The sequence below is a fragment of the Caretta caretta genome, chromosome 7 (assembly GCF_965140235.1).
Source record: "Caretta caretta isolate rCarCar2 chromosome 7, rCarCar1.hap1, whole genome shotgun sequence".
Taxonomy (NCBI): domain Eukaryota; kingdom Metazoa; phylum Chordata; order Testudines; family Cheloniidae; genus Caretta; species Caretta caretta.
This window is the reverse complement of record NC_134212.1, coordinates 56341741-56368232: the sequence shown is the minus strand read 5'-3', so window position 1 is coordinate 56368232 and position 26492 is coordinate 56341741. Positions and strand designations below refer to the sequence as shown.

Here is a 26492-nt window from a genome sequence, read left to right as displayed (position 1 = left end):
ATCTTCCTACTGTATTTTCCACTGCATGCGTCTGAGGAAGTGGGTTTTAGCCCAGGAAAGCTTATGCCCTAATAAATGTGTTCGTCTCTCAGATGCCCCAAGTGCTCCTCGTTCCTTTCTTTGGTGTTGCCCCAGGGATGTTGTTTGATCAATGTTTGGGTGACAGTCTGTTAGGGTGCGGCCTGTGCGCTGCAGGATCCTTCTCCTGAGGCCTCAGCTTCCTTCCCAGGCGGTGGTCTCTGGGGCACTCTGCGACCTGGGGAGGACGCTGCAGTTCTGCTCCCTATATGCCCCGGGGAAGGGTGGAACTCAGGTCCTGCCGGGGTTGGTGGGGCATCGCCAGATTTGCTCCCCCCTCCCCCGAGGACACCTGGCTGGTGCATCCACCCCAGCCTGCTGGGGGTCGGTGGCCCACCTGAGCCGTACAGGGAGAGGAGAATTTCCCTTCTTTGCCGGAAAGGGGCAAAGTTCAGGCCGGGGCAATTTGCTCAGGCTGCAGGAGTCCAAGCCCAGAGTGGCACCGCCCCGTGAAAGCAGCTCCTGCAGCAAGGGGAGGGGAGCGCCTGCCCTCGGGCTCCCTGCTCCTCTGCTCGGCCCCCCAGCTCGGCTGCAGCTCCGCTCCGACCGGCCTCCCAAGGGGGCTGCGCCGGGTCCCCGGGCTGGTGGGGCCCGCGCACCCTGGAACGCGAGTGGGACCGGGACCGGGGAGGCTCCGCCCCGGCTGGTCCCGTGGCGCAGGAGGCCGGGCTCCGGAATCCCCAGGAGGCGGGGTCAGAGACGGGACTTTCCTGGGCCAGCGGGAGCGAGGAGCCGCAGGGTGAGTTTGCGGGCCTTGGATTCGGCTCCGGGCAGGGGGTTAGGGTGCTGGACTGGTGCCTGGGGCAGGTGTGTGGGGAGAGGTTGTTGGGGGTCAGGGTGGAGTGTGGGAGAAGATCAGGGTGCTGGTTTGGCACCTGCATGGCGGGGGAGGGCATGGATCAGGGTGTTGGTTTGGCACCGGGAGCAGGTGCCTGTGTCTAGGGGTCAGGGTGGGGGTGGATCCTGGTGCTGGACTGGTGCCTGCATATGGAGGGTGGGGGTACTAGGGGTCAGGGTGGGGTGGATCAGGGTGCTGGCCTAGCATCTAGGGCAGGGGTTGTATGTGGAGGAGTTGTTGGGGGTCAGGGTGGGGTGTGGGAGTGGATCAGGATGCTGGCTTGGCATCGGGGATAGGGGTGAGGGTATTTGGGGGGGTCAGTTGACTAATTTGGCACGTTGGGGAGGGGCGCAGATTACTTTTGGATTCTTTCCTTCATTTCCAGTTATTGTCCAAGCGTGTAACAAATCCCTTTTGTTGTTATCTCGTTCCTGGCCCGTTAATTGGCAGCCTTGCCTTTCACTGTCGTCATGCTTGTGTGTGTTCCGTGTTCTAGCTAAATTTGCTTCCTCCCAGAGTCCCCTCTCTCCACACGCTCTGTGTCAGAGTAAGAAGCATTTCTCTGTCTTCATCTCTTTCCTCGCTCTGGATGCAGGCTCCTCCCTCTCCCATTTCGCACTGGTCTTTGTGCCTCTTCCTCTGTTCACTGAGTCTGTATTTGCTGAAGGTCTGCCTGTGTCTTCTATGTTCTAGTGTGCTAAAGTATTGGCTAGTGTTAACCTCTGGTTAGTGCCTGGGACAGACTAGATTGCGGGCCCAGCAGTACAGTGTAGAGTTTTGTTTCCTTGGGAATCTTAGGTCTGACTTGATTTTGTCTAGGGTTCTGTGTCAGGTCTGGACGTGAGTGGGGTTGCCAGCTCCATTGTGCTGGAGGTTGATAGTGTTGACATTGCTCTGCACAGTGTCTGGTGAGATGCCATTGTGGGGTCCTGCATTGATTCTATTAGCGATTCCAGGCCAAATGAGGTCAATTCACAAGTAGAAAGAATGGTTTTCTATCTGCTGGCCCTGCAGACTCAGCCCGGGCTCTGAGAACCACGCTGGGATCTTTTCAGCTCCTGTATGAAAAGGATATGTGGGTAAAGTTGTGGATCCCTGTTGGTCTCGATGGACAAGCACAAGTCTAACTAACTGGAGTTTAGCACTCAGCTCTGCTAATGATGCACAAGGAAGAGTGCACAGTTCTCCCTCCTGTAGCTGTGCTGGCTCTGCAGGGAAGGCAGCAAAGGCAGGCTTGTGCTCCCCAGGGTTTTGCCAGCACCCTTTTGTGCTGTGTGTGGGGGGGGGGGGGGGAGGAGGAGGGGGTTGGGTGCATGTGCTGCTTTGGTTGCAATTGCACCAGAAGCGGAGGACCCCTTTTGTGTGTGCTGACAAGCTAACCCTAGTTCTGCCCTCACTGGAAGCATTCCTGTGTGCAGAGGAATTGCAGAATTTCACATGTAGAGGTGAGGATTAGTCCTATCCAGTCAGTTGCTATCAAGGTTGGGTCCAGGAGTGGAATGGGGTGAATTACAAAGTCTTTCTAGGGCTGATTGTAGGGGTCTATTGATCTCCTAGGGGCAGGAAGGCTCACTGTGCTTTGTCCTGCCTCGCTGGGAGGTGTTCGTCATCTGGTCTGGGTTTGAGCTGGTGAAGTAGAACTTCATTTGGTAGTGGAGGCTTTTGGCCTTGCTCTGGAAGTTCCTAACATTTTAATCTCAATGGACTTGAAGGTCCTTTGTCACCCTAGGTCTGGGGCATGTCTTGGATCCCTTGTCAGGCCCTCCTGGGTGGGCCAGGGTGACAAGGCAGGGTGTCTAGAAGGCAGTTTATCTTTGAGTCTTTCAGTGGCAGGCTTGCATTTGGGATTGAGAAGAGCTTGCGGAGGCCACAGGTGGATTTGCTTGAGAAGGTTTGAGGGGTTCCATTCCCATCTCTCTCCTGGTTTCAAGGCACCTGGTGTCTGTCTCTAGCAGTCCTGCATCTGGTGGATTGGTACATGGCTTTAATTATGGTCCTATGTTTTGTGTCTGATCCCGTGTTGTAACAGTTGAAAGTATAGCCTGGGGTGCCAGACTGCTTCTCAGGTCTCTGAGCTTGTGGTTTGCAAGGGGGAAGAATCTGAGCCCGTGACTTGCCCTGGATTTTTGAGGTGAGAAGTTTCTCTCCTTGCTGGAAAGGGGTAGAATATCCACCCTTCTCTTCAAGTGACGCTTCTGGAACCACACTTGTTGGGGAGGGACCAGCAGTGCCCTTGGTAGCTGGTAGGGAGAAACACCCCAAGATTCCTGAATAGCAGCCCAGCAATCCCCTCATGAAGAGTGGCTGAAATTTGGGATTGGGATATCCTGTGGCCAACCTGAACATGGAACAGTCCTGGAGAATCCGGGACACATGGTAACTTGGCCGGATGCTGGATCTAGGGAAATGAAGGAGTTGCCCCGGATGGGGCAGGGAGAGCTGTGATAAATTCCATGGATGGCAAACCCTGGTGATCATACATGTGGGTGGGTGGGCTTGGAGTGAATGCATCACCCACGTGCCATAGGGATTAGCCGAGACGCAGAGCTGAAGTAGGAAGAGCTGAGGGAACCAGCTCAATGCTCTCCCTTCTCTAGGGCCCCTTTATGCCCGAAGAGCAGTGCAACTCCACTGAAGAACAGCCACTGCCCATGAGGGAATAACCCCTTGTGGATCCCCACCCCTGGTGGTGTTTCGGGGAGATGGACCTTGTGCAATGGCCTTGGTTAGTATACTGCATCCATTGGGGGAGAGAGTGGTCTATGACTGCACTGAGGAGGGGTAAATGACCATGCATCTGTTCCTGGGGGGTTGTGAAAAAGCTGGGGCGTTACTGCACTGGGAGGCTGGGCAGAGAAGGGGGCTGTGATTCTGCCCAGGAGCAGTGGGTTGGGGTTCACTAATGGTTACAAGTGAGGCCTGTGCCAGAGGTTTGACAGACTCCCTAGACAACAGGGCAAAGGAGGAAATTCCTAATAGCAACATGCTGCAGCCTTCACTGGACAAGCTACTAGAGCAGGGGTGGGCAAACTTTTTGGCCTGAGGGACACATCTGGGTATGGAAATTGTATGGCAGGCTGTGAATGCTCACGAAACTGCGGGTTGGGATGCAGGAGGGGGTGAGGGCTCTGGCTGGGGGGGTGCAGGCTCTGGGGTGGGGCTGGGGATGAGGGTTGGGGTGGAGTGCTCAGGGCTGGGACCCAGGGGTTTGGAGGGCAGGAGGGGGATCAGGGCTGGGGCAGGGAGTTGGGGCATGGGAGGGGGTCAGGGCTGCAGGATCTGGGCAGCTATTACCTCAAACAGCTCCCAGAAGCAGCAGCCTGTCCCTCCTCCAGCTCCTATGTGGAGGCACGGCCAGGTGGCTCTGCACGCTGCCCTGTCTGCAGCTCCCATTGGCCCACGACCCTGCTCCCTGGTGGGAGCTCGAGGGCCAGATTAAAACGTCTGAAGAGCCAGATGTGACCCCCAGGCCATAGTTTGCCCACCCCTGTGCTAGAGCTTAATGCACTGAGCGCTTGTCTATACTAGCTGCTGGATTGGCGGGCAGCGATCGATCCAGTGGGGTTCGATTTATCGTGTCTAGTATAGACACGATAAATCAACTGCTGAGTGCTCTCCCGTGGACTCCAGTACTCCACCAGAACGAGAAGCGCAAGCGGAGTCAACGGGAGAGCATCAGCTGTCAACTTACCGCAGTGAAGACACCGCGGTAAGTAGATCTAAGTACGTGGACTTCAGCTACGCTATTCACATAGCTGAAGTTGCATATCTTAGATCGACGCCGCGCGGTAGTGTAGACAAGCCCTGAGAGCGAGAAGGACAGGGGAGAAACCAAGGAAGAAGCAGGCTGATATGAGAGAGGGGTGTAGACTGAGCGTGGTGCTAGGAGCCTGCATTCTCAGCCTGGCTTTAACACCTGCTCCTCTGTGGCCTCAGGCAACTCAAGGCCTTGACTTCCCTGCTCACTGAAAGGGTTTAGTACTGCCCGATTCCACAGGAGGGTTGCAAGTTGATTCCCTGTTTGTAACATGCCTTGAATCTGGAGAGAGCTGTCTGCTGGCTAAGCACTCATAGCAAAGGTACTGTCCCCGGTCCCCATGAATGCATGCCAGTCGGCAGGCCCGGATGGAGTCGCCCTGGAGGGCCGCAGGGACGGGCTCAAGTAGTACTGACTCCACTGGTGACTTGTGAACACGTGGAGGGTGGGTGAAGTTCCGGGGATGGGGGAAAGGCAATCCTAGAGCCAGTGGTCAGAGAAATTCAGGGAGGATGATGGTAGTAGGGAGAACAGATAATGGAACAAACTGTTTTAATAAGTCAATGAACAAAGCTGGTGATTTATAAGTAAAATAATTGGAGGATTAAAAAGTAGGCAGCATGGATTTGTCAGAACAAATGTAACTTCCATCTGTGAATGGATGGAGAATTTAGGGAATGCTTTAGGCACAGTGAATGTTGGCTGTAATCAGGTCCCCTTACGTGCTCCTATGGTGAGGGGAGGGTTTGACTGCTCTGCAGTTGAGGGCTTTCATCTCCTTTTTGTCAGGTCAGGGGATCTCTCCTTGCCACACTTTCATAGTAAAACAATATTCTTCTTTGAGTGGTGGTCCCTATGGGTATTCACGATAGGGTTGCACATGCGCTCCATGCATCCACGACCGGAAGCGTGATCACTAGCTGTGTTTGTGCCCTGCACCTTCTTGTGCGCTGAACCGAGGGCATAAGGGATGCTGTGGACCGCCTACCTCTCCAGTTCTTTCTGCCGCTCATGGCTCAAGATGGAACTCCAACAACTGTCTGCAGCTTCTCTAGCATTTGTGCCTCCTCCCAGCCTAGTGTTTGGATGGATGACGAGCATAGAGAGTGCTTGGAGGAAGTCCAATCCAGCCTCAGTAATGGCAGAAAGCTGTCCACTTCATGGCATAGTGTTTTCTCATGGAAGAGATTATCAAGCTGGTACCAGCACTGCACAAAGCTCCACGGAACACTTACATTTCTACCTTCTTAAGTTATCTCCTCTCCTTAAAATCTTTGGGTTTACCCATTCGCTCATAGCATGTGCACCTGGCAGCAATCAATGCTTTCCATGCTCCCATAGACAACTGCTCAATATTCTCCCATCCTACAACCATGAGATTTCTGAGAGGTCTTGTCAGAACCTTCCCTTCAGTATTGGCATTAGCTCCTAACTGGGACGTTAACCTAGTGCTGCTGGCTCTTATGAATCTGCCATTTGAGCCATTGGCCTCCTGCTCCCTTCTCTGTCTATCCCTGAAAGTAGCCTTCCCAATGGCAATCACTAGGAGAGCAGGGGAGCTTGCAGTTCATATGAACTTGTTCGTAGGGAAAGAACAAGTTAAAAATTACTTAGGTAAGTTAGATGTCTTCAAGTTACCAGGGCCGGATGAAATGCATCCTAGAATATTCAAGGAGCTGACTGAGGAGATATCTGAAGCATTAGCGATTGCCTTTGAAAGGACATGGAAGATGGGTGAGATTCCAAAAGACTGGAAAAGGTCGAATATAGTGCCAATCCATAAAAAGGGGAATAAGGACAACCTGGGGAATTACAGACCAGCTTAACTTCTGTACCCGGAAAGATAATGGAGCAAATAATCAAGCAAGCAATTTGCAAACACCTAGATGATACTAAGGTGATAAGTAACAGATCCAAGTTAGCATGGATTTATCAAGAACAAATTGTGTCAAACCAACCTGATAGTTTTCTTTGACAGGGTAACAAGCCTTGTGGATGGGGTGCAGCAGTAGATGTGGTATATCTTGACTTTAGTAAGACTTTTGATGTTATCTCGCATAGACCTTCTCATAAACAAAGTAGGGAAATACAACCTAGATGGAGCTACTATAAGGTGGGTGCATAACTGATTGGAAAACCGGTCCCAGAGAGTAGTTATCAGTGATTCACAGTCAAGCTGGAAGGGCATAACGAGTGGGTCCTGCAGGGATCAGTTCAGGGTTCGGTTCTGTTCAATATGTTCATCAGTGATTTAGATAATGGCATAGAGAATACACTTATAAAGTTTGAGGACTATACCAAGCTGGGATGGGTTGCAAGCGCTTTGGAGGATAGGATTAAAATTCAAAATAATCTGAAGAAATGGTCTGAAGTAAATAGGATGAAATTCAATAAGGACAAATGCAAAGTACTCCACTTAGGAAGGAACAATCGGTTGCACAATTTTCCGTAGAGCGGGAAATGGGAAATGACTGCCTAGGAAGGAGTACTGCAGAAAGGGATCTGGGGGTTATAGTGGATCACAAGCTAAATATGAATCAACAGTGTAACACTGTTGCAAAAAAAGCAAACCTCATTCTGGGATGTATTAGTGGGAGTGTTGTAAGCAAGACACGAGAAGTAATTCTTCCACTCCACACTGATTAGGCCTCAGCTGGAGTATTGGGTCCAGTTATGGGCGTCACATTTCAGGAAAGATGTGGACAAATTGGAGAAAGTCCAGAAAAGAGCAACAAAAATGATGAAAGGTCTAGAAAACATGACCTGTGAGGGAAGTTTGAAAAAATTAGGTGGGTTTAGTGTGGAGAAGAGAAGACTGAGAGGGGACATGATAATAGTTTTCAAGTACATAAAAAGTTGTTACAAGGAGGAGGGAGAAAAATTGTTCTCTTGAACCTCTGAGGACAGGACAAGAAGCAATGGGCTTAAATTGCAGCAAGGAGGGTTTAGGTTGGACATTGGGAAAAACTTCCTGTCAGGGTAGTTAAGCACTGGAATAAATTGCCTAGGACAGAGGTTCTCAAACTGTGGTCCGTGGACCACCAGTAGTCCACGAGCTCCATTCAGGTGGTCTGCGGATAGTTCCCTCTGCACACCTGGGTAGCTGCACACAAGAGAATGAAGTGCCATCCACCTAATTAGTGTAGGCGTGGCTCCACTAATTAGGTGCCTGGACCCTGGAGAAGACGTAAGGTGAGGTGGTGGCCTTGGTGGGAATAGGGAGTAGGTGGGAGGGGGCAGTGGGGTGAGAAGAGGGGATGGGGGGAATTTAGGATGTGCAGGGCTGTGGTGGCCAGAGAAAGAAGCAACTTTCCCCAGCTTCAGGGCTGCGGTTGCTGGGGAGAGATGGCCATCCTTCCCAGTCCCAGCTCGGGGGCTGCCACGGCAGGGGAGAGAGGGAGAGACCCCCCACTCCTTCCCAGCCCCAGCTCGGGGGCTGCTGTGGTGGGGGAGAGAGGACACATCCATCGCATTAGAAAGGTAAGACTACTGATATGAAAATATGAGTTGTGTGCTTTTATTTGTTGAACAAAAAAAGTTCATTATTATTAAGTTTTTTTTATATAGCACTTTTATCCAAAGCGCTTTACAATAGTTAGCTAACGGTACAAACAACATTTGGAAAGATCATTAAGTGGTCCGCTGAGACCCTCAGCAATTTTCAAGTGGTCCACCAAAAAAAAGTTTGAGAACCATTGGCCTAGGGAAGTTGTGGAATCTCCGTCATTGGAGATTTTTAAGAGCAGGTTAGACAAACACCTGTCAGGGATGGTCTGTGATACTTAGTCCTGCCTTGCATGCAGGGGACTGGACTAGAAGACCTCTTGTGGTCCCTTCCAGTCCTGCAATTCTATGATGGACCCTATATGATATTCCATATGGATAAAGTGTCCGTAAGGGTATATCCCAAGTTCATCACAAAGGTTCTCTCTGAATTCCACCTGAATCAGTCCGTCCATCTGCCGGTATTCTACCAGAAACCTCATGCCACCCAGGAAGTTCCCCTATGCAGGGGACTAGACTAGAAGACCTCTCCAGGTCCCTTCCTAGACTAGATGACCTCTCCAGGTCCCTTCCAGTCCTACAATTCTATGATTCTAAGTTAGGAAACTTCATTCCTGGGATGTTTGGCACAGCGGTCTTCGCACCCTTGTCCTCAGTGAGTACTGCAGTGAATACCCATGGGGAGCATATATCCGAGAGAACTCCAGTTACTATAAAATAAGTAGCTTTCCCTTTACCATGAAAAACATTGAACGCAGTCATTCTTGGTGTCCAAGTGGGATCCTGTTGGGTCTTTGCTGCTCCTGTACTTGCAGTTAGTTATTGCATGAACTCTTTGGAGGACAGAGTAGAGGGTTGGCCAGGTGAATCTGTGTAGGATAGGTTGAAAATACAGCAGGATGCTGATAAATAAGACATGAGCTGAGATCAGTGTTAAGATATCCAGTAAAGATAAATGGTGTGGAGGCCCCATAGGAGGGGTAAGATGCACAGATAGGAGAGGAATAGCTAGTTCTACGCATACGTCAGGTACTTCAGCAATGGATCTGGGACTGTGCATCATCCCCTGTGTCTGCGTCTCTGAAACATCCATCCCTGTAGCCTCTGGGCGCTCTTACGGTATACATCTCGTGCATGGGATGCATTCCGCTCCCTCCTGGAGGATGATAAACTGTATGAGTCAGCATGTTGAGAAGCGGCTGCAAAAATATTACCTGGAATACAGGGTCATATTCATAGGAGCTGCAAGCGTGAAACAGTTAATCAGCTTTACTTGGCACTGGCAGGCCCTTAATTGGAGCTGTGTGTTTGGTTTTGGACAGTCAGAGCAGCAGTTGCTGTGCTATCCTGCAGAGGGCGCTATGTGGCTGATAGGCTCTCAGTTGCCCTGCCAGCTCTCCCAAGGGGCTCCAGGCGCTTGCTCTATCCGTGCAAAATAGGCCAGGGAAATGAAATTCTTCTGGCAAGTTTGATGTTGTAGCTCTCGGCACCTGTATCACACCCAGAACTCAGTAGCTGGACTCCTGGCTCTCTGTATTCTCCATGCCTAGGAGCTCACCCCAGCCTCAAAATGTGTATCTTACCAGAGGTAAATTGTTACTTTGCAGGTGGATGGGGAGGAAAATTGCTTACAAAGGGAAGTAACTAGATAGTGTATGTCTGGGAAGCAGAGACCAGGGGATCAAGGACAGGAGATGGCACATCAGGCACCAGATGGAAAAGGATGCTGCTCCAGGCTGCGTATCGTCTTCTGGTTTTGTAGTCTCTTTCATCCTGAAGGAACCCAAAGTGCTTACACAGGCTGCATCACTGAAATCCAACCATTTCTAGCGTGTAGCGCAGCCCTACCCTTGCTTTCTGTAGAATAGCAAATTAAGGTCTCTGGCCTTATCTTCAAGGAGCACCATGGCCTGGGCCCAGGGTATCTAAAAGAGCATAAAATGCCAGATGAAGATCGTGGTTGACAACCTGGCTCCTCTGGCACAGTGGAACTCTCTATGATAAGGGTAAAGCTTGTCTGGGCAGGAGCCAGACTTTTTCCAAGGCTGGCCCAAGACTGTGGAATGAACTCCCCCGGGATCTAAGGACCATCCCAGACCCCCACCACCACCACCGCCTTCTGCTCCAAGAGCCAGGTGCGTTTCTTTGACCTGCCTTCTCTAATATGGAGCAATACATGTGTGTAGATGATAAAATATTCCAAAAGAATATTCCATGGCACACAACCGCGTGACAGATGTTAGTACGTCACTCAGTGCACTGCTGGAAGGCACTCAGGAGAATCTCTGTAGAATAAAACAACGGATGGGGGAAATCCATTTTCCCCAAGGACATTGGTGCAACCCACCCACTATCCTTTATGAAAAATTGCAGCAGTCCTTTAATTTCCATACAGTGCAGACAGCCTATCAGCCTATGGATCAGGCAGCCAAGCCTGTTGTGATGGGCTGGCCTAGATCTGACTTGCTGGAGATTGTCTCCCCCAATTTCAGAGCAAGGTGAGGGGGTGGCCATAATATGCTACCCCGTGCTCTGTGGCACCCATAATCTTCTGTTGAGCAGCCGCTGAGTCCCAGGCTTGCTTTGTGATGCTGGAGTCTGCCTGCAGCCAAATAGCCCTGATCCTTCTCAGACTCCTAACTGCATCCCCAGAGGTTTCTACAGAGGTCCCCTCCCCATGAGCAGCATCTCTTTGTAGTGCTTCCATGCGACAAGGTTGGCTGGTTGGGCTGTGGAAGAGTTTGGCAAGGCTCGTAGACTCGGGAGTGAAAGTGCAGCTACAGGGCCCCACTTTGGCCATGCATTCAGGGCAGCCTGTGGCTAGACCTTGAGCAGAGGGAAAATCTCCTTGAAAAGTTCATCCTCCCTTTGACTTCTGAAGAAAATGAGTCACTGACTGTGCAATCCCCTTCCTTCCCCTCACTTTCCCCCACGCACCCAAAATCCCCAGAGTGGGACCTGCCAGCAGCCAGTGATTCAGAAATTCATGGTATGAGAGCGCTGAAGAATCAGAAACATGCCCCTATCACTGAATGGTGGGGAGAAACCAATTTGGAAAAGGACTAGATGGTGCTGGGGGCTCCACTTTGATCCTGGCCCACATCTGCAGTACCACTTCCTGGCCATTCACATCTCTGATGGTGTTTGTCCCGTGGGCAGGACTTGAGCTCCGTTGCTGGCAGTGGCAGCAGAAGCCAAGGGCCAAGCTCGCCATGGAGACCAACTCTTTCCTCACCCTGCATACGGAGGGGAGAGTCACTGGCACAGGGCGTGGGGGAAGTTTGCCCCGCTGCTGCCCCGGCTGTACCTATTCTAGGCTTAGACCGACACCCTCTGTTTCCAGCCCTGCACTCTTCAGCAGCCCTGACTTGCCATTCACACCCCCTCCTCCATGGCTGGTTTAGATGTGACCAGTTCTGAGTGTCTCGACTCCGACTGTCCGGAAGCAGGAGCTGTTAAGGGGGTCGTGTCTGAAGGGGGGGGGGGAGGACAACCAGGACCTGGCTTGGAAGAGGACTGGCTGTGGTGGACTGTCTCAGTGCTTAGAGTGGGGTGAGGGGGGACAGTGGCAGTGGTGCAAAGGATGGGGCCACGGGCAGGTGGCTTTGGAGCAAGGCCGCTTTTTGGGGAGGGGGGAGCAGTGCCAGTTAGCTCTGAGCACAGAGGGTGTTCTATCCATATGAAGCTATTGACAGCAGGTCTCAGGGAGGAGGGGGAGGATTTGAGCTGCACCCTGCCCCCTGAGCTCAAGGTCAGTTGCATGTACATAGGGCTGGTCTGAGATGTGTTCTTAGCAGTCTTGTGTTGTGTTACCTTGTGAAGGCTTCTGTGTCTTTGGAGGGGCAATTCATGGGGAAGGGACCTGTGGAGCTGGGCATAAGAAGGTGTTATCCCTGTTGCCTTTCATCGCCAAGGATCCCAAAACACTTGACAATCTCGCCACCTCTGAAATGCAGCCACCTCTGGGGTGGAGGGGCCCTCCAGCTGGAACGTAGCACGCTGCACACCAGCAGGAGAGAAGAGGGGACTTAGGTGGAGGGGGCAGGGGCAAACCCATGACGCGATAGAAAGGGCCATGGAATCTTTGCTGGGCTCTCCGGCAGAGCCTGGTGCTGGGATAGCTACTCAGAGCAGAAGCGAGAGTTGGCAGTGGGGAAAGCAGGCAGGTTGCTGGAGTTTCCAGCCTAGGTCAGGGCCAACCCCATCTCTGTGTCTCTGCAGAGCCCTTGGAGTGACTGACTGACTGATTGTGAATCTCTTGCCGCTCGAGGTGAAAACTCCCTCTGTGTTTCAGAAGGATAGGAAATGGTTTGCATAGCTCTCCCCAGCACCGCCCCCTGGGGTCACACAGCCAGCCTGGCAGCATTGTGGCAAGCTGGCTACTCCTTTGGACTGGCACCTGACTAAGGGGTGTGTGTGTGTGGAGGGGCTTAGAGACTGTGGAGTGTATGCAGGGGAGTCAGTGTTTCAGACTGGCACCTGACTAAGGGGTGTGTGTGTATGTGTGGAGGGGCTCAGACTGTGTGTGTGTGTAGGTGTTCACAGACTTTGGGATGTGTGCAGAGGAGTCGATGTTCCGGACTAGTACACGACTAAGGTAGGGGTGTGTGTACACATGCAGGGGCTCAGACTGTGTGTGGAGGGGAGTCAGTGTGTGATTAGTGTAAACAGTGGGGTGGCGTTCGGTGTGTATATGGGGCGAGGGTAACTGGAGGGATGAGTTGCAGCATGTTGTGAATAGGGCAGGGAGTGGGAGGGAGTCAGGGAATGGTGCATTTTTGTGTGTGGGGGGGAAGTTTTAGGGCAGTGTGTGTGTCGGGATCAGAGGAGTCTGTGTGTGCAGGGGTTAGTGTGTATGATGGAGGAGGAGTTGGGCGGTGTGTGTAGAAAGGCTGGGGGGAGTCTGGGTGCATGTGTGTATAGGGGGTGTGGAGGGAGCCTTTCTGGCTGAGGAGTGGGGGAAGTTAGTGGGGTGGCTGTGGGGAGTTCGGGAGGTACTGGAGAGTTGCCTCTCAGGGCAGGCAGTGGAGAGTTGGCAGGGTGCCGGGGGGCGGGAGGCAGGATCTGGGTTGGGGGAGGTGGCAGGGTGTCGGGGGGGGGGGGAGGGGAGGCGGGCAGGATCTGGGTTCGGGGAGGTGGCAGGGTGCCGGGGGGGGGAGGGGAGGCGGGCAGGATCGGGGGGGGGGAGGTGGCAGGGTGCCGGGGGGGGGAGGTGGCAGGGTGCCGGGGGGGGGAGGGGAGGCGGGCAGGATCGGGGGGGGGGGAGGTGGCAGGGTGCCGGGGGGGGGGAGGGGAGGCGGGCAGGATCGGGGGGGGGGGAGGTGGCTGGGAGCGGCAGGAGTTTGTGGGGTGCTGGGAAGTGCCAGAGCTAGGGACAGGCAGCGGGGGGAGTCCAGGGGTCTGCTTGGGGGGCAGGGGGACTTAGTGGGAACAGGACGAAGGGGCCTGGCTGGGGGGCCGGGAGTGCCCGGGGTAGTGGCCCCAGGGACTGGGCAGTGGGGAGTCCAGGGGGTGCTGAGGGTCTGCTTGCGGCAGCCGGGTACCGGGGAGCGGCCCGGCGGGGCGGGGGGAGTTAGCGGGAGTCGGGCCGGGATACGGGGAGTTACCGGGCTCGGGCCGGGGGAGTGGCCCCGCGGGGCGGGGGCGGGGGCGGGCCGGGCCGGTGACGCGCGGGCCCGTCATTTCCAGCCCCGGGCTGGGTTTCTAGGGACTTTCCGGGCGGCGCGGCCCCAACTTTCCTGCCCCCCCGCCCCGCTCCGCTCCCCCCGGCCCGCCCCGCCCCGCTCCGCTCAGCGCTCGCCTCTCTCGCAGGCCCGGCCCAGGTCCCGGTCCCGCAGTGCAGCCCGGCTCCGCCATGGACGAGCCCTACAACGCGGTGAGTCCCGGCCGCCTCTCGGCCCGGGGGGTCCCGCTCGGGCCCGCTCTGGGTTGGGGGAGGGGGCTCGGGAGACGGTCTCGCCTGGGCCCGCTCTGGGGTGGGGGGCTGGGGCTTGGCCGGGGGCGGGGAGCTCGCTTGGGCTGGCTCTGGTTTGGGGGAGGGTCTCGCTTGGGCTGGCTCTGGGGCTTGGCCGGGGGGGGGTCTCGCTTGGGCTGGCTCTGGTTTGGGGGAGGGTCTCGCTTGGGCTGGCTCTGGGGTGGGTGTTGGGGTGTGGCCCCCACATGGGCTGCATCTGGGTTGGGGGTGGCACTTCAGTGCCTGGCTCAAGGGAGGGGGTCCCCCCTCTTGGTCTGCCATGTGGGAGTGCACCCTCCTCCCTGCATCCCAGGTGCCAGCAGGATCTCACTCTCCCCCTCTCCTTCTCCATAAAGTGCCTGGATGGGATCGACTATGACGACTTCCAGTTCAGCTCCCACATGATGGAGCAGAAGGAACCGCTGATGGAGACGGGTAAGGTCCTGGCCCAGCGCTCGCTCAGGGTGTGTGTGTGTGTGTGTGTGTGTGTGTGAGTGTGAGGGAGCTGCCTCATTCCAGGCGCCTCACCCACAGACACAGAGCGCAAGGAGCACAGGGAGAGGGGAATTCCCGAGGAGCTGGCTCACGTCACATCGTTTCTCAAGCTGACCAGGATCCTGGGTCAGAGTGGCAGGGAGTGAATTCTGCTTGGAGTGGCAGGAATTCCCCACTCAACTGTGGGGAGCCTACTGTACATGCCTGGCTGCAGTCTCATGCATGGGGTTGGCCTGCAGTCAGTTCCTGGGGGTCCCCATCCCTCCCTATGTGATCTTAGGGCTCTTGTGAGTGGGGAGGCCTGGTCTGTCTCCTTTCCTCCTCAGCACGGCTCTTACCCCCCATTAATGCTGCTTCCAGAAACAATGTTACCCCACAGCTGCTGTGGGACCCCTCCCTGGCTCTGCCACAGGGCACGGGTGAACTGACTTCACCTCCAGCATTGACCCTGCCTCCCCCTCAGCCACCGTTGGGTTTTAAACCATTGGCACCCACATGCAGACGCATTCTTCACTTGGTGTCTTTCCTTTCTCTTTTCCAGCCGAAGGTCCGTATCTCATCATCATCGAGCAGCCCAAACAGGTGAGGACTCTGTGGACCATCTCTCACTGGGTAGCTTTGAGCTCCCCACAGGCAGCATCTCCTCACTTATTCCCCACAGTGCCTCCTGCTAGAAGAACCTGGGGTAGGAGTAGCTGTGAGTTTCCCTGGCCAGTGCTCTCATGCCATCCCCCCCAGTGATCAGTAATGTGTGTATTAGGTTGGTAACTCGACTGTCTGTAGCATGAAATGCGGGTTTTTCCCCTGATTGCCCGGCGTGTTGGGGTTATTTGGCTGCGCGGCTCTGCAGTGCAGTGACCTGGTGTTCTGGTTCTGCAGCGCGGGTTCCGGTTCCGGTACGGCTGTGAAGGCCCCTCACATGGTGGGTTGCCCGGAGCATCCAGTGAGAAGGGACGCAAGACTTACCCCACTGTCAAGGTGAGTGTCATGCGAGTAGGAGATGGTGCTGCTCTGCGTGGCCGTGGGTACCTGGGGTTACCCGCAGCATCTTGTCTGCATGTGCAGAGGTGACTGCTCTGGGGCTTTGAGGAGGCGTGTGAGTCTCTGTGGAGATATTAAGAAAGCCCTGTATGTTCGTGGTGCTGAGAACAGGACTTGTTCCTTCCCCGAGGGGCTTGCAAGAGATTGAGGGGGAGTGTGACCCCGGGGGAGCTGTCAGCAGAGGCAGTGCTGCAACAAAGCGGGGCGGTGACCCCAGCGATAGAATGCCATGGGGAGGGGGATGGAGGTTGCAGGCCTGTGCACCACGCCTGCCGGGGAGGAACGCTCTGACCTTCTCTCATCCCCCTTCTCCCATCAGATCTGCAACTACGGAGGCGTGGCACGGATCGAGGTGGACTTGGTGACCCACAGCGACCCTCCACGAGTGCATGCTCACAGCCTGGTGGGGAAGCAGTGCAACGAGGCTGGCAATTGCATCGTGACCGTGGGACCTAAGGACATGACAGCACAGTACGTACTGGTGCCTAAGGCTAGGGAAGGCTTGCTCGAGCACCTGGCCAGAAGCCTGTCTGCGACTGAGTGGGTACCGGGTGGTGTCAGTGTTACTCTGATTGTCTCTGTTAAGCTGTTGTGCTGAGCAGATAGAACAGCTGTCCTCAGCACCACTCCATCCCCGTGGGATCTCCTCTGGCTCTTAGCTTGCCATCCTCTGCAGGTGTCCTGATGGCTAGCAGCGACAGTAGCATATTCCATGGACTTCACTTCTCATGCTTTGCACTAGGCAGCCCTTGAGCCCCAGCCCTCTGCTTTCTAGGCAGTGCCTTATCCACCTTCACAAATGCCTAGCCCACGTGGAAAGGGCTTATCCGCTAATCCGTCGCATGAAACTACCTGGCAAACCTTGTGCCATTGCCGAGGCAGGTAGAGCTCATAGCTGGCTGTAGCTGTCTTTCCTCACAGCTGGGCCGAGGCAGGGGCTATATGTGTGGTTCTCCTGGATATTAAGCTTCTTGGTCTCTAGCCCTAGTAGCTTTCATTAAAAATCCAGTTCATGGCTTGTCTACAGTCTACCTGCCCTAGCCTGCGCCCTGTTGACACATGTTAACGGTTTCTTAGAGTGCTTTGATCTGCTCCTCTTTGAATCAGGACGAGATCAAAGCACATTAGTGGACGGGACATGGACTGTTAGACCTGCGGCAGGCTAGTGTGGGTTAGATTCAGATGCCTTTGTCTGACTCGATCTGCATCCCTCCCAAATCAGTACTGTGTCCTCATACTTGCCAGGAGTATGACCTCACTCGCAGACCTGCATGTCTAATCTCCACACCAGGTAAAGCTACTGACTGTCTGGCCTTTCCCTAGAATGCCACTGTCTGTACACTGGCGTCAGACTGACCCTTTCCCAACTGCTTTGGATGTCTTCTGCCTCGAGGCTCCCTTAAATAGCCACCTCCTTGCTCCCAAATCTCCCATCTTACCCTGAACCCACTGGCTACCCAGTGCTTTACCTCCCTTTGTCTTCTTTAGCTTTGTTTCAATGGCTAGCATCCACCTCTCCTCCCTCGTGCTATAGCTGGTGGGCAGGCTGCTCCTCCCCACTCTCCTGTGTTCACTCTCTGATTGTCCCTTGGGCTCCTCTCTCTCAGATTCAACAACCTTGGGGTGCTCCACGTGACCAAGAAGAACATGATGGAGATCATGAAGGACAAGCTGAAGCAGCAGAAGATACGCAATAGAAATCAGGCACTGACCGGTGAGGGCTCTTCCATGGTGGAGCCAGGTGCTCTGGGCACAGGCAGCAAGGAAGGGTGCCCAGTAGGACTGAGAGCTGCAGGACAGGCTGCAGGGAATTGCAGCGGGGGGAGGGGAGAGGAGAGGAAGGCTGCAGGGGACATGGGTCTGGCATATGTTGCAAGGAGGGAAGGGCCAGGGAATCAAGGTCGGGGGACCAAGAAATGGGTTGTAGAGGATCTAGTGACTCTGGGGATCTGGAGTGGGCCTGACCCCTTGCACAGTCTGCAGGGGAGCTGCACAGACTCAGGGGTGGGCTGATACAGCCTGTAGGAGGGATGTGTAGGCTATGTACTGGTGTGGGGGAGGGAGGGCTCTGGGGGCTCTGAGCCAGAGTCCTTTCCTGTTGCCAGGCGGTCTGTAACCCAGATTTCTGCTCCCTCTCTCATGCAGAGTCTGAGCTGCGTGAGATTGAGGTGGAGGCAAAGGAGCTGAAGAAGGTGATGGACCTGAGCATCGTGCGCCTCCGTTTCACTGCCTACCTCCGTGACAGCAATGGGAACTTCACGCTGCCCCTCAACCCTGTCATCTCAGACCCGATTCATGACAGCAGTAAGTGCTGGCACTGGCCAGACCCAATGGCACCTGCCGCTGCTCCAAGACGCAGCGGATTTAACATGCCCAGCGCCTCCTGGAGGGAAAGATGCTGTGTGTGTACCTGGAACTCCAATGGCCCAGAACTGATCGTGGGCTCTGCTCAACCCAGCTCCCCTCTCACAGTGCAGGAAGTGGCCAGCAGGAAATGTGGCTGGTGCCCCCTCCCTAGCCTTACCAGGATAAGCAGGGAGCTATACTCAGGCTGGGGACCTCCTCAGGGCACGTCCTTGCTGGACCCTGAACTTGCCCATTGAGTGGGAAGCCGGGGCAGGGTGTGTCCTTGTTGGGAATCCTCATTTGGCAGCTTGGTGGGGCATTTCCCTTGAACCCATTAATTTGAGCTAAGGGGTATTTCCCTTGGGCTGTGTTGCCAGTGGGTGGGCTCAATTGTGGCAAGTGAGTGCTTGTTCTCCCCAGCACCCCTGATGGGAGCAAGGAGCTGCTCCCTGTGTGGCATGCTGGGGGGAAGGGAGGATGGTGGATGAGTCACAGATCAGGAACTTTGCCATGACTCATGTTTGACTCTCTGGAGATTTCCCTGACACTCTCTCCCCGTTCCCACCCCTCCCCACTGCATTACTGCCGTGCATCCCTAGGACTGGGCAGTGCGTTTGAGCTCTAAACGCTTTCCTCTCCACAGAGTCACCTGGGGCTTCCAACCTGAAGATCTCACGGATGGATAAGACGGCTGGCTCGGTGCGGGGAGGGGACGAGGTCTACTTGCTGTGCGATAAAGTTCAGAAAGGTAAGGAGCCTTCCAGCAGCCAGTTGGGTTCTTTGCTGTCATTCTGCCCCCCCACCCAAAACCCACCTGGGCGTGCTTATGTGCTGCTCCTTCTGGGGGTTGGGAGCGAGTTATTGTGTGTGGTCTCGGGCTCTCTCAGCACCCCGTGTTTTGGTAGGATGCTCTGAGGAACTCCCTCTTTCCCGTCTGGCTGAGCCTTTTGTGGAGCCAGACTGGCTGGACAGCAGGCTGAGTCTTGGGTCAATGACCAGGTTGGTGGCGGGGTGGGTGAGCTGAGAGAACCTGGAGGCAGAGGCAGTGGGGGAAGATGCATGTGTTTCTGGCCCGGCCTGCCAGGGAGTAGGGGGTGCAGCCTGAGATGGATTGGGTTGTGAGGTGAGAGCCCATCTGAACCATATAGTTATTTAACATAACCCCACGACGGGCCTACCTCTGCCCCGTTCCCCTGTGAGCACGCTGTCTCCAAGGCCTGCAGTTACTTGGAGCCATTTTCGTTCATCCTTGCCGAAGCTTGCCTCCTAGACCAGGCTACTCTGGGGCTGGTGGTTGGGGTCAGGGCCATGTGGTGCCTTGCACCTGGGGAGACAGAGAAGGATAAGGATAGTGGCTGGGAATACTGAGCTGCTCTGGTTCTAAGGCAGCTGTGGGAGAGGAGGAGGAAGCAGGGTCCTTGAGCTGTGTGGGAGGAGTCAGGCTGGCTGGGCGCTGCCGGAGCCCCCATGGTAACTGCCCCCCTTCCCCCCCACCCCCGCAGATGACATCGAGGTGCGGTTCTACGAGGATGATGAGAACGGCTGGCAGGCCTTCGGGGACTTCTCCCCTACGGATGTTCACAAGCAGGTGCAGTGGGCAGGATGGGGGCAGGGCTGCTGTCTGCGTGGAGCGTTGGGGAAGGGCCTTGTGCCACCTGAGTGGCATGAGGGTTTTGCCGTGGCTGGCACTTCGTTCTGCCTGCTGGGCTGGAGATGCATGATTGCCAGGGTGGTGGGATCCTGGGGGTGGCCAGGCTGTACTGCTGAGGTTGCCGTGGGGAGGGTGGGGCTGTGGAGATGGCACTAGTGCATAACTCCCTCTCCTGGGTTGCCTGCAGTACGCCATCGTCTTCCGCACGCCGCCCTACCACAAGCCCAAGATCGAACGCCCCGTCACTGTCTTCCTGCAGCTGAAGCGGAAGCGTGGGGGGGACGTGAGCGACTCCAAGCAGTTCACCTACTACCCAGTGGTGGAAGGTGAGTGGTGCTCGGTTGGGGGGGGGCGGCTCTCCAGGTTGACTTGGCTGGGCTTGGAGCCACTGTCTGCTTGCACTGAGCCCCGGGGAGGAGCTTGCAGCTGCCAGGGAAGTGCTGTCCTAGCACAGGTCGGGCTTGTTCCTGGCTCTGATCCTCCCCCATGTGTCTTGCCTGCAGATAAGGAGGAGGTGGAGAGGAAGCGGAAGAAGGTGCTGCCTCAGTTCCCCCAGCACTTTGGTGGGGGCTCACACATGGGAGGGGCCGGCGGGGGAAGCAGTGGCTTTGGCTCTGGTGGAGGTGAGTTGAGCTGTTCCCCGCTATGGGGAGTTATGGCAGGGCAAATTACTCATCCCAGGCTGGCCTGGGAGACCCCAACCCTCCTGAGCTGCCTCAGAGCCAACAGCAGCAGTATGGGGGGGCTGGCATTCCCCCAGATCCTGCCTTTGTCACAGGTCTTTCCTTCTTGGTCTACAGGTGGAAATCTAAACTATCCATACTCCTCGGGGCTGACTTACAACAACATCTACTCATCTGGCCCCCACCCTGTGGGCGGCTACCAAGGTGGGGTGCAGATGACCAGGGCCACCAAGATGGAAGAGGAAGAGGAGGGGAATGGCAAGCACCTGCCTGCGGAGACTGGGAAGCAGCCCTGCCCTCCAGAGGACAGCCACCGGCAAGAGCTGCATCACCACGGTATGGTGGGTGGGGAGATGGCGAGGGAAGGGCTGATCCTTGGGATAGGTTGAAAGAGGGGTCTAAGGCACTCTGTGTGTGTTGCGGGGGAGGCGGTGGGGGGGAAGAGGTGTTCACAGGCTGTTGGCAGAATGGAGGACTGGCAATTCCAGTTAGGTGGGTGGCTCTTGCTGGTCCCTGAGCTGTCTGTCCAGGGGCCGACTACCGGCTTTGCTTTCCAGCCCAGCTCTGCAGCATGAGGATGCTGGCTCTGGCTCAGCGCAGCGCCCATGCCCTGCTGGACTATTCGGTCACTGCTGACCCACGCATGCTGCTGGCCGTGCAGCGGCACCTGGCCGCCTCCCAGGATGAGAACGGAGACACGTGAGTCCTCAGGGAACGGGGGTGAGGGGCTTGAGGACAGCACCAGCTGTGGAGGGCTCCGGTATTGTGGGGGGGCTTGTGCTGGGCCTGTGCCCTTACAGCTTTCGCACGATCCTTTCCACTCTGTCTCTGGAGACTCCCCAATGGACCCTCCTCCTTGGGGATGGGCAGATCCAGCTCTGGCCAGGACTCTACAGAGCCCTGCTCTGGCACGTGGAGTCTAGGCCAAACCAGCTAGCTCCCTCTTCCCCAGGAGAAGACGTGTCTGTGTGGCGCCTCCACGTTGCTCCGTAGCCTTGAGCCAGCTCCCTTTTTGGCTCAGGAAGCCAAAGCTCCTTCCATGCAGGGCGTGGGACCAGGTCATGTGGAATTCATTTCCCCCCTGGAGCTGGGTAGGGCCACAGATGGTGGCTTAGGGCTCCATAGGGTGCAGGACCTGTGCAGCCTCACACTGATTGATGGTCACTGGGAGCAGGGATCTGCTGGGACGGCCAGCATGGAGGAACAATGGGAAGGGAGTTTGGGGCTGGGGCATGCATGGGGCCTGGGGAGGGGGCATGCAGCCCAGCTGGGCAGCACAGTGCCAGCTCACCACAGTGAGTGGCCGCTGAGATGCTGCTCTGAGCTCGCCATTCCCTCCCTGCCCACAGGCCTTTGCATCTTGCCATCATCCATGAGCAGACGACGGTGATCGAGCAGCTGATCCAGGTCATCCTCAGCATCCCCAACCAGCAGATCATCAACGTGGCCAACCACTTGCAGCAGGTACAGTGACCCCATCTGCTCCCGAGGCATCTCCCAGGATTCCTGCCATTCCCTGGATGATGAAGGGCTGTTGTGACCCTCTAGCTGGAGCCATCCTCTTCCCATCCCTCTGCTCGCAGAGCATGACCCCAAGCTCCCCAGGCCATGGCAGATACTGCCAGAGGCCTGGCTTGCCAACGCCGGGAGCCCCGTTCTTTCAAGCTGGCTGCCTCTGGGTGTGTCTCCCAGGGGAAGCAGGCTCTTTGGTCTGTAAACTTCGTATCCCAGGTTGGGCTGAAGCACCCCCCGCTTGCCGGAGGGAGATCAGGCTGCGTTGTCGGTGTGGAACGTGTCAGTGTGGTAGGCAGGCTGGGGGCTGTTGCTGTGAGAGCAAAGGGAGTGGGGCTGTCGGCTCGAGAGTATCCCGCTGCTCTTGGCCCCCTGTTGAGCTGGCTGTTCTCCTCCCAGACTCCCTTGCACCTGGCAGTTATCACCAAGCAGCACCAGGTGGTGAGGTTACTGCTGCAGGCCCAGGCAGACCCCACCCTGCTGGATCGCTACGGCAACTCGCTGCTGCACCTGGCACTCCAGACAGGCGATGAGGCCATGCTGAAGACGTTGCTGGGGCACCTGGACTCCTCTGGCCCCTGTCTGCTCAGCACACCCAATTATCATGGTGAGAGGGGACCCCAGGGAGGGGAGAGCTCGGGATGGGATGATACTGAGCAAAGGGCAGACTGGCTCTCAGCAGGGCTCTGCCTCCCAGTGGGCTGGACTTCCAAGAAAGGGCCAGAAGCCCCAAAGCTGGCCTGGATCCTGTAGGTCACTGGTTCAAATCCAGGCTTAGTGGCCTGTGTGAAATGAGATAGGGAGGGTCCCTGCAGCCCACCCCCACCTCACAGAAGTTGCTTGTCCTGGTACATGAACCTCCGAGCCCTTGGCAATGGCCACATGTCTGCATCGCGAAAGGCCCTTGCCAGCGTGGGCCAGAGGCCGAACTCCCTCTGGGGCAGGGCAGGGCTGGGGGAAGCTTGCCCTGCTGGGGAAACACGTCCTCCTTGTGGGGCAAGTTGAGGGGGTGACAGCCCCCTGCTGGTGCTAAAGCTTGCTCCCTGTTCCAGGCTTGCTCCCCGTGCACCTGGCTGTGAGGGTGAAGAGCCTGGCCTGCCTGGACTTGCTGGTGAGGATGGGAGCAGACGTGAATGCCGTGGAGCGGCAAGGTGGCCGGACGCCCCTGCACCTGGCCGTGGAGATGGAGAACCTCAACGTGGCCGGCCACCTGGTTAAGAAGGTACTGGGCAGGGAGCCCTCTAGCTCCAGGGTGTCCGGGAGTGTGTGTGGGGGATGGGGTCAAGGTTCCCAGCTCTGGTCTGCCTGGAGGCTGGGCTCTTGGGATGAGAATGGCAGCTTCCTCGGTTGGGCTGCAGGGGGGCCCATGGTGTTGGTGTGGGATTGGGCAGCGGGTTCAGAAGTGCCCCCAACTGTCTTGTGCTGGCTCGGTTGGTTGCCCTTGGAGCTTGTATGTGGTTTTAGCACATAGGCTGGCATGCCAGCAGGCCTGCCTGTGCGGCGTGATTGCCTGGCCCTTCTGTGCGGGGCAGGGCTTGTACCTGTCCCCGGGCTCTCTGCTGCCCAGAGAGCACATGGCTGCGCTAGACCAACCAGTGTTTCCCCCATGGCGCTGCGCCCGGCATGCAGGGGCTGCGACTGTTCTCGGTGCAGTGCTGCTGCCTGTTCCTCATTGGCTCTTGCATTTCTCTCTAGCTGGGAGCGGACGTCAATGCTCGGACGTTTGCTGGAAACACCCCTCTGCACCTGGCTGCAGGCCTGGGCTCCCCCATCCTCACCAAAATGCTCATCAAAGCAGGTAGCTCCTCTCTGCTCCCCTGCACTGGCAATCACAGCAGCCCTTGCTGCTGCCTGCTGGAGCTGTGCTTGGTGCTTTGCAGCATAATGAGGCAGGCTCTTCCCTGGTGCCCCAGTGTCTGGCCCTCCCACCAAGCCACTGCTTCCAGAGGAGGGCTAATGGGTGGGCTCTCTGCTTGTGGTACTGGCCCAGCCAGTGGGAGGTGGCAGATGGAGGCCAGCTGAGGTACAGACAGAAGTGGTAACTCCAGCAGAGGGCGCTCTGTTGGCTGGGCTGGGGGTGACCTCTGGGGCGAATGAGATCTGAAGTGATGCTGTGAGATCCTTCCGCTGCATATGCTGGGCCAGGCCAGTCGCCCCAAATCCTGGCCCAAGGAGGGGGATGTGAAATGGAAGCCGAGGCCTGAAAAGCTAGGCTGCCTAATGGGGGCACTGGGGAGGGCGTGTGAACGACCATCCCTGGACTGAGTCCCAGCCCCACAGTGGAGACGGGTGACTTGAAGGAGGTGTGGGCACTGGGATCTGAGCCAGCCGTGGCCTGGGCAAGTGGGGGGGGCCAAATCCTCTTCTGGGTATCATGCTGTCTGGGCTCTGACCGCACCCCCGTCTCCAGGAGGGGATGTCCTCTGTGAGAACGATGAGCCGGTGAGGTCGTCCTCGTCTGAAGCCAGCAGCGACACGGACAGTGGGCCCGAGGAGCAGGAGGCAGACATGGAGCTGGGAGATTCGGACACAGAGCGCACAGATACCAGCACCGCTGCTGAGCACAGAAGCAGGGAGCCTGGCACTCGGGGTGCAAGGCAGCGGCGGAGACACACACCGCTTGACTTAACCAGGAGCCACAAGGTACAGAGCATCAGGGGTTAAACCAGGGGAACTGGAGTCCCAAGAGCATGGGTCTCCCTTGGTGGGTTGGCTTTGGGGAGGGAGCTGCCCTGCGAGGGAGCAGTGCGTCCCAGAGTGCTGGCTGGGCACATAAGTCTGGCAGCTCTGCCATCCCTCCAGCTGCTGAATCCCATCAAAAGAAGCTAAAGGACAAATGTTTCGCTCTTCCGTGGCAGGTATTGGCACCGCAGTGTTGTGTGAGGTGGGGTCCCAGAGACACTCCTGGGATGTGGGGCTCTCTATGAGATGATAGACACGGGTCTGGGGGCTGGTCTGACCAGAGTTCTGGCGAGGCCAGTGCCAGGTTCCAAGGTGGGTGTTGGGCTCTGTAAGGGCCAGTGCAGGAATGCTGGCCCCCCTGTCAATGGCTGCTTCCCACCCTGAAGGCTGCACCTGCATTCTGTGCAGTAGTGGGTGTTCCTGTTGCCCAGGCCACCTGGGGGCCCTGCTCAGCCCTTGGTCCCCATGGCAGCCTCGGGTAGGGGGCTGGTGGCAGAGCTGGGAGTGGGGAGAGGAGTGTTTGCCCTCCAGGCTCCTCTGCACTGCAGCCCCTTGAACCTGCAGCTCTGGCAGGGTGGGGTCCCAGGACCTTCTCCTGGGCCTGTGGTGCTGTCGGAGGCCAGCAGAGCAGCAGCGTGTGGGCTCGCTCCCTGCCTCTGCTCTCCCCCCACACTAGTGCTCCCACTCCCTGCATCTTCTCTGGGGAGTGCTGGAAGCCCCACTCTGCTGGGGGAGCTCAGCCTGCGCTTGTGAGCCCAGTGAGGGAATGGGGGAGGAACAGGCTGTGGGGATGCTTCCGGGACACAGCTCAGGAGTCTTGTATGCGTCTCTCCCAGGTGCGGCAGATCTTGCTGCATGCCTCGCTGCAGGGCCCGGAGTCGGAGCAGCCTGCTGCCCCCAGGCCAGGTGAGCAGCCCCCTCCCTTGCTGGGTTCCCCCTAGTCACACCCCTCCCTTCTGGGGGTTGAGCATGCTGGGGTGGCAGCACGGTGTCTGGGCGGGGCTGGGCCCATCGATGGGCTCATGTGTTTCTCCCCATCCAGGGACCACCCTGTCACTCGACAGCAACACCCTGCAGGGCCTGGAGCAGTTACTGAACCAGGACCGCAGCGGCTCGGACTGGACTGAGCTGGCCCAGAGACTGGGCCTGCGCAGCCTGGTGGAGACGTACAAGGACACAGCCTCCCCCAGCGGGAGCCTCCTGCTCAGTTATGAGGTGAGTCCCCCCTGCGGGGAACCCCTCTCCTCTCCTCGGCCCCCTTGCCGAGCCCACTCTCACTGCCTTCTCTCCCCAGCTCGCTGGCGGCAGCCTGGGGGGCTTGATGGAGGCACTGGACTCCATGGGGCTCAGCGAGGGAGTGAGGATGCTTCGCAAAGCAGAGACAGCTGACAAGCTGCAAAGCACAGGTAAGGGCTGGGGCAGGCCCTGGGGCCAGCAGCGCACACCTAGTGTCTCAGACCTCTCCCTAGGGCTGCCGCTCAGGAGGGGCCCGACTGCCCTTGTTACCATGCTGGCTCTTTTCTTTGCAGAGCTCAAGGAGGACAGTGCCTATGGGAGCCAGTCAGTGGAAGAGGAGCAGCCGCCGGCCCCACCGCAGAAGTTGCACCCGCTGCCCTCTGCTGAGCTGCTTGGTGAGCCCCCTCACAGCCAGCAGCAGCAGGTGCATTGACCTGCCGGTGCCTCCCTCTGGTCCCGGGGTAGCCCGGCTGTGACTGACAATTTGGAGGGAAAGAGCTGCGGCAGGCTCGGAGCCCCCGCACTGCCCACGGATTGAATACAAGTGCCTCTTGGCCCCAGAATGGGCTGCCCATGCCTCTTCGACTCTCCTCTGGTAGGGCTGGCCGCAGCCTGGCAGGCCCTGCTGTGCAGAACCCAGCCCCCTCTCTGCTCTTATTTAAAGATCCCTCATCAGGTTTCTTGGTTTAGGTGAATAAAGGGTGTGACTCCTAGAA

The 26492-nt window shown here is 56.8% G+C and overlaps 1 protein-coding gene across 4 annotated transcripts; it reads left to right on the top strand.

Moving 5' to 3' along the window:
• The first annotated feature begins 619 nt into the window (after positions 1–619).
• NFKB2 (nuclear factor kappa B subunit 2) lies at positions 620–26492 on the top strand. Of its 4 annotated transcripts, none has more exons than XM_048856954.2 (23): positions 620–817; positions 13989–14052; positions 14487–14565; positions 15167–15207; positions 15505–15603; positions 15986–16137; positions 17274–17380; positions 17812–17970; positions 18656–18760; positions 19515–19600; positions 19851–19989; positions 20167–20286; positions 20464–20682; positions 20904–21045; positions 21696–21810; positions 22258–22465; positions 22911–23080; positions 23554–23656; positions 24269–24501; positions 25377–25446; positions 25583–25755; positions 25835–25946; positions 26070–26492. In XM_048856954.2, exons 2-23 carry the CDS (start codon positions 14032–14034, stop codon positions 26207–26209), a joined length of 2793 nt encoding a protein of 930 aa, XP_048712911.1. In that variant the 5' UTR covers positions 620–817; positions 13989–14031; the 3' UTR covers positions 26210–26492. The 4 variants fall into 4 exon arrangements, with proteins under 4 accessions (XP_048712911.1, XP_048712910.1, XP_048712908.1 ...); XM_048856953.2 differs by lacking the exon at positions 620–817 and adding an exon at positions 867–885; XM_048856951.1 differs by lacking the exon at positions 620–817 and adding an exon at positions 12734–12774.

Bases quoted from the DNA above. Each gene is read 5' to 3' on its own strand.
- NFKB2 (XM_048856951.1), top strand. From the start codon at position 12,749: ATGTTCCGGACTAGTACACGACTAAG. The intron at 16,138-17,273 runs GTACGTACTGGT...CCTCTCTCTCAG, and splicing joins CCTAAGGACATGACAGCACA to ATTCAACAACCTTGGGGTGC. The intron at 18,761-19,514 runs GTAAGGAGCCTT...CCACCCCCGCAG, and splicing joins GTGCGATAAAGTTCAGAAAG to ATGACATCGAGGTGCGGTTC.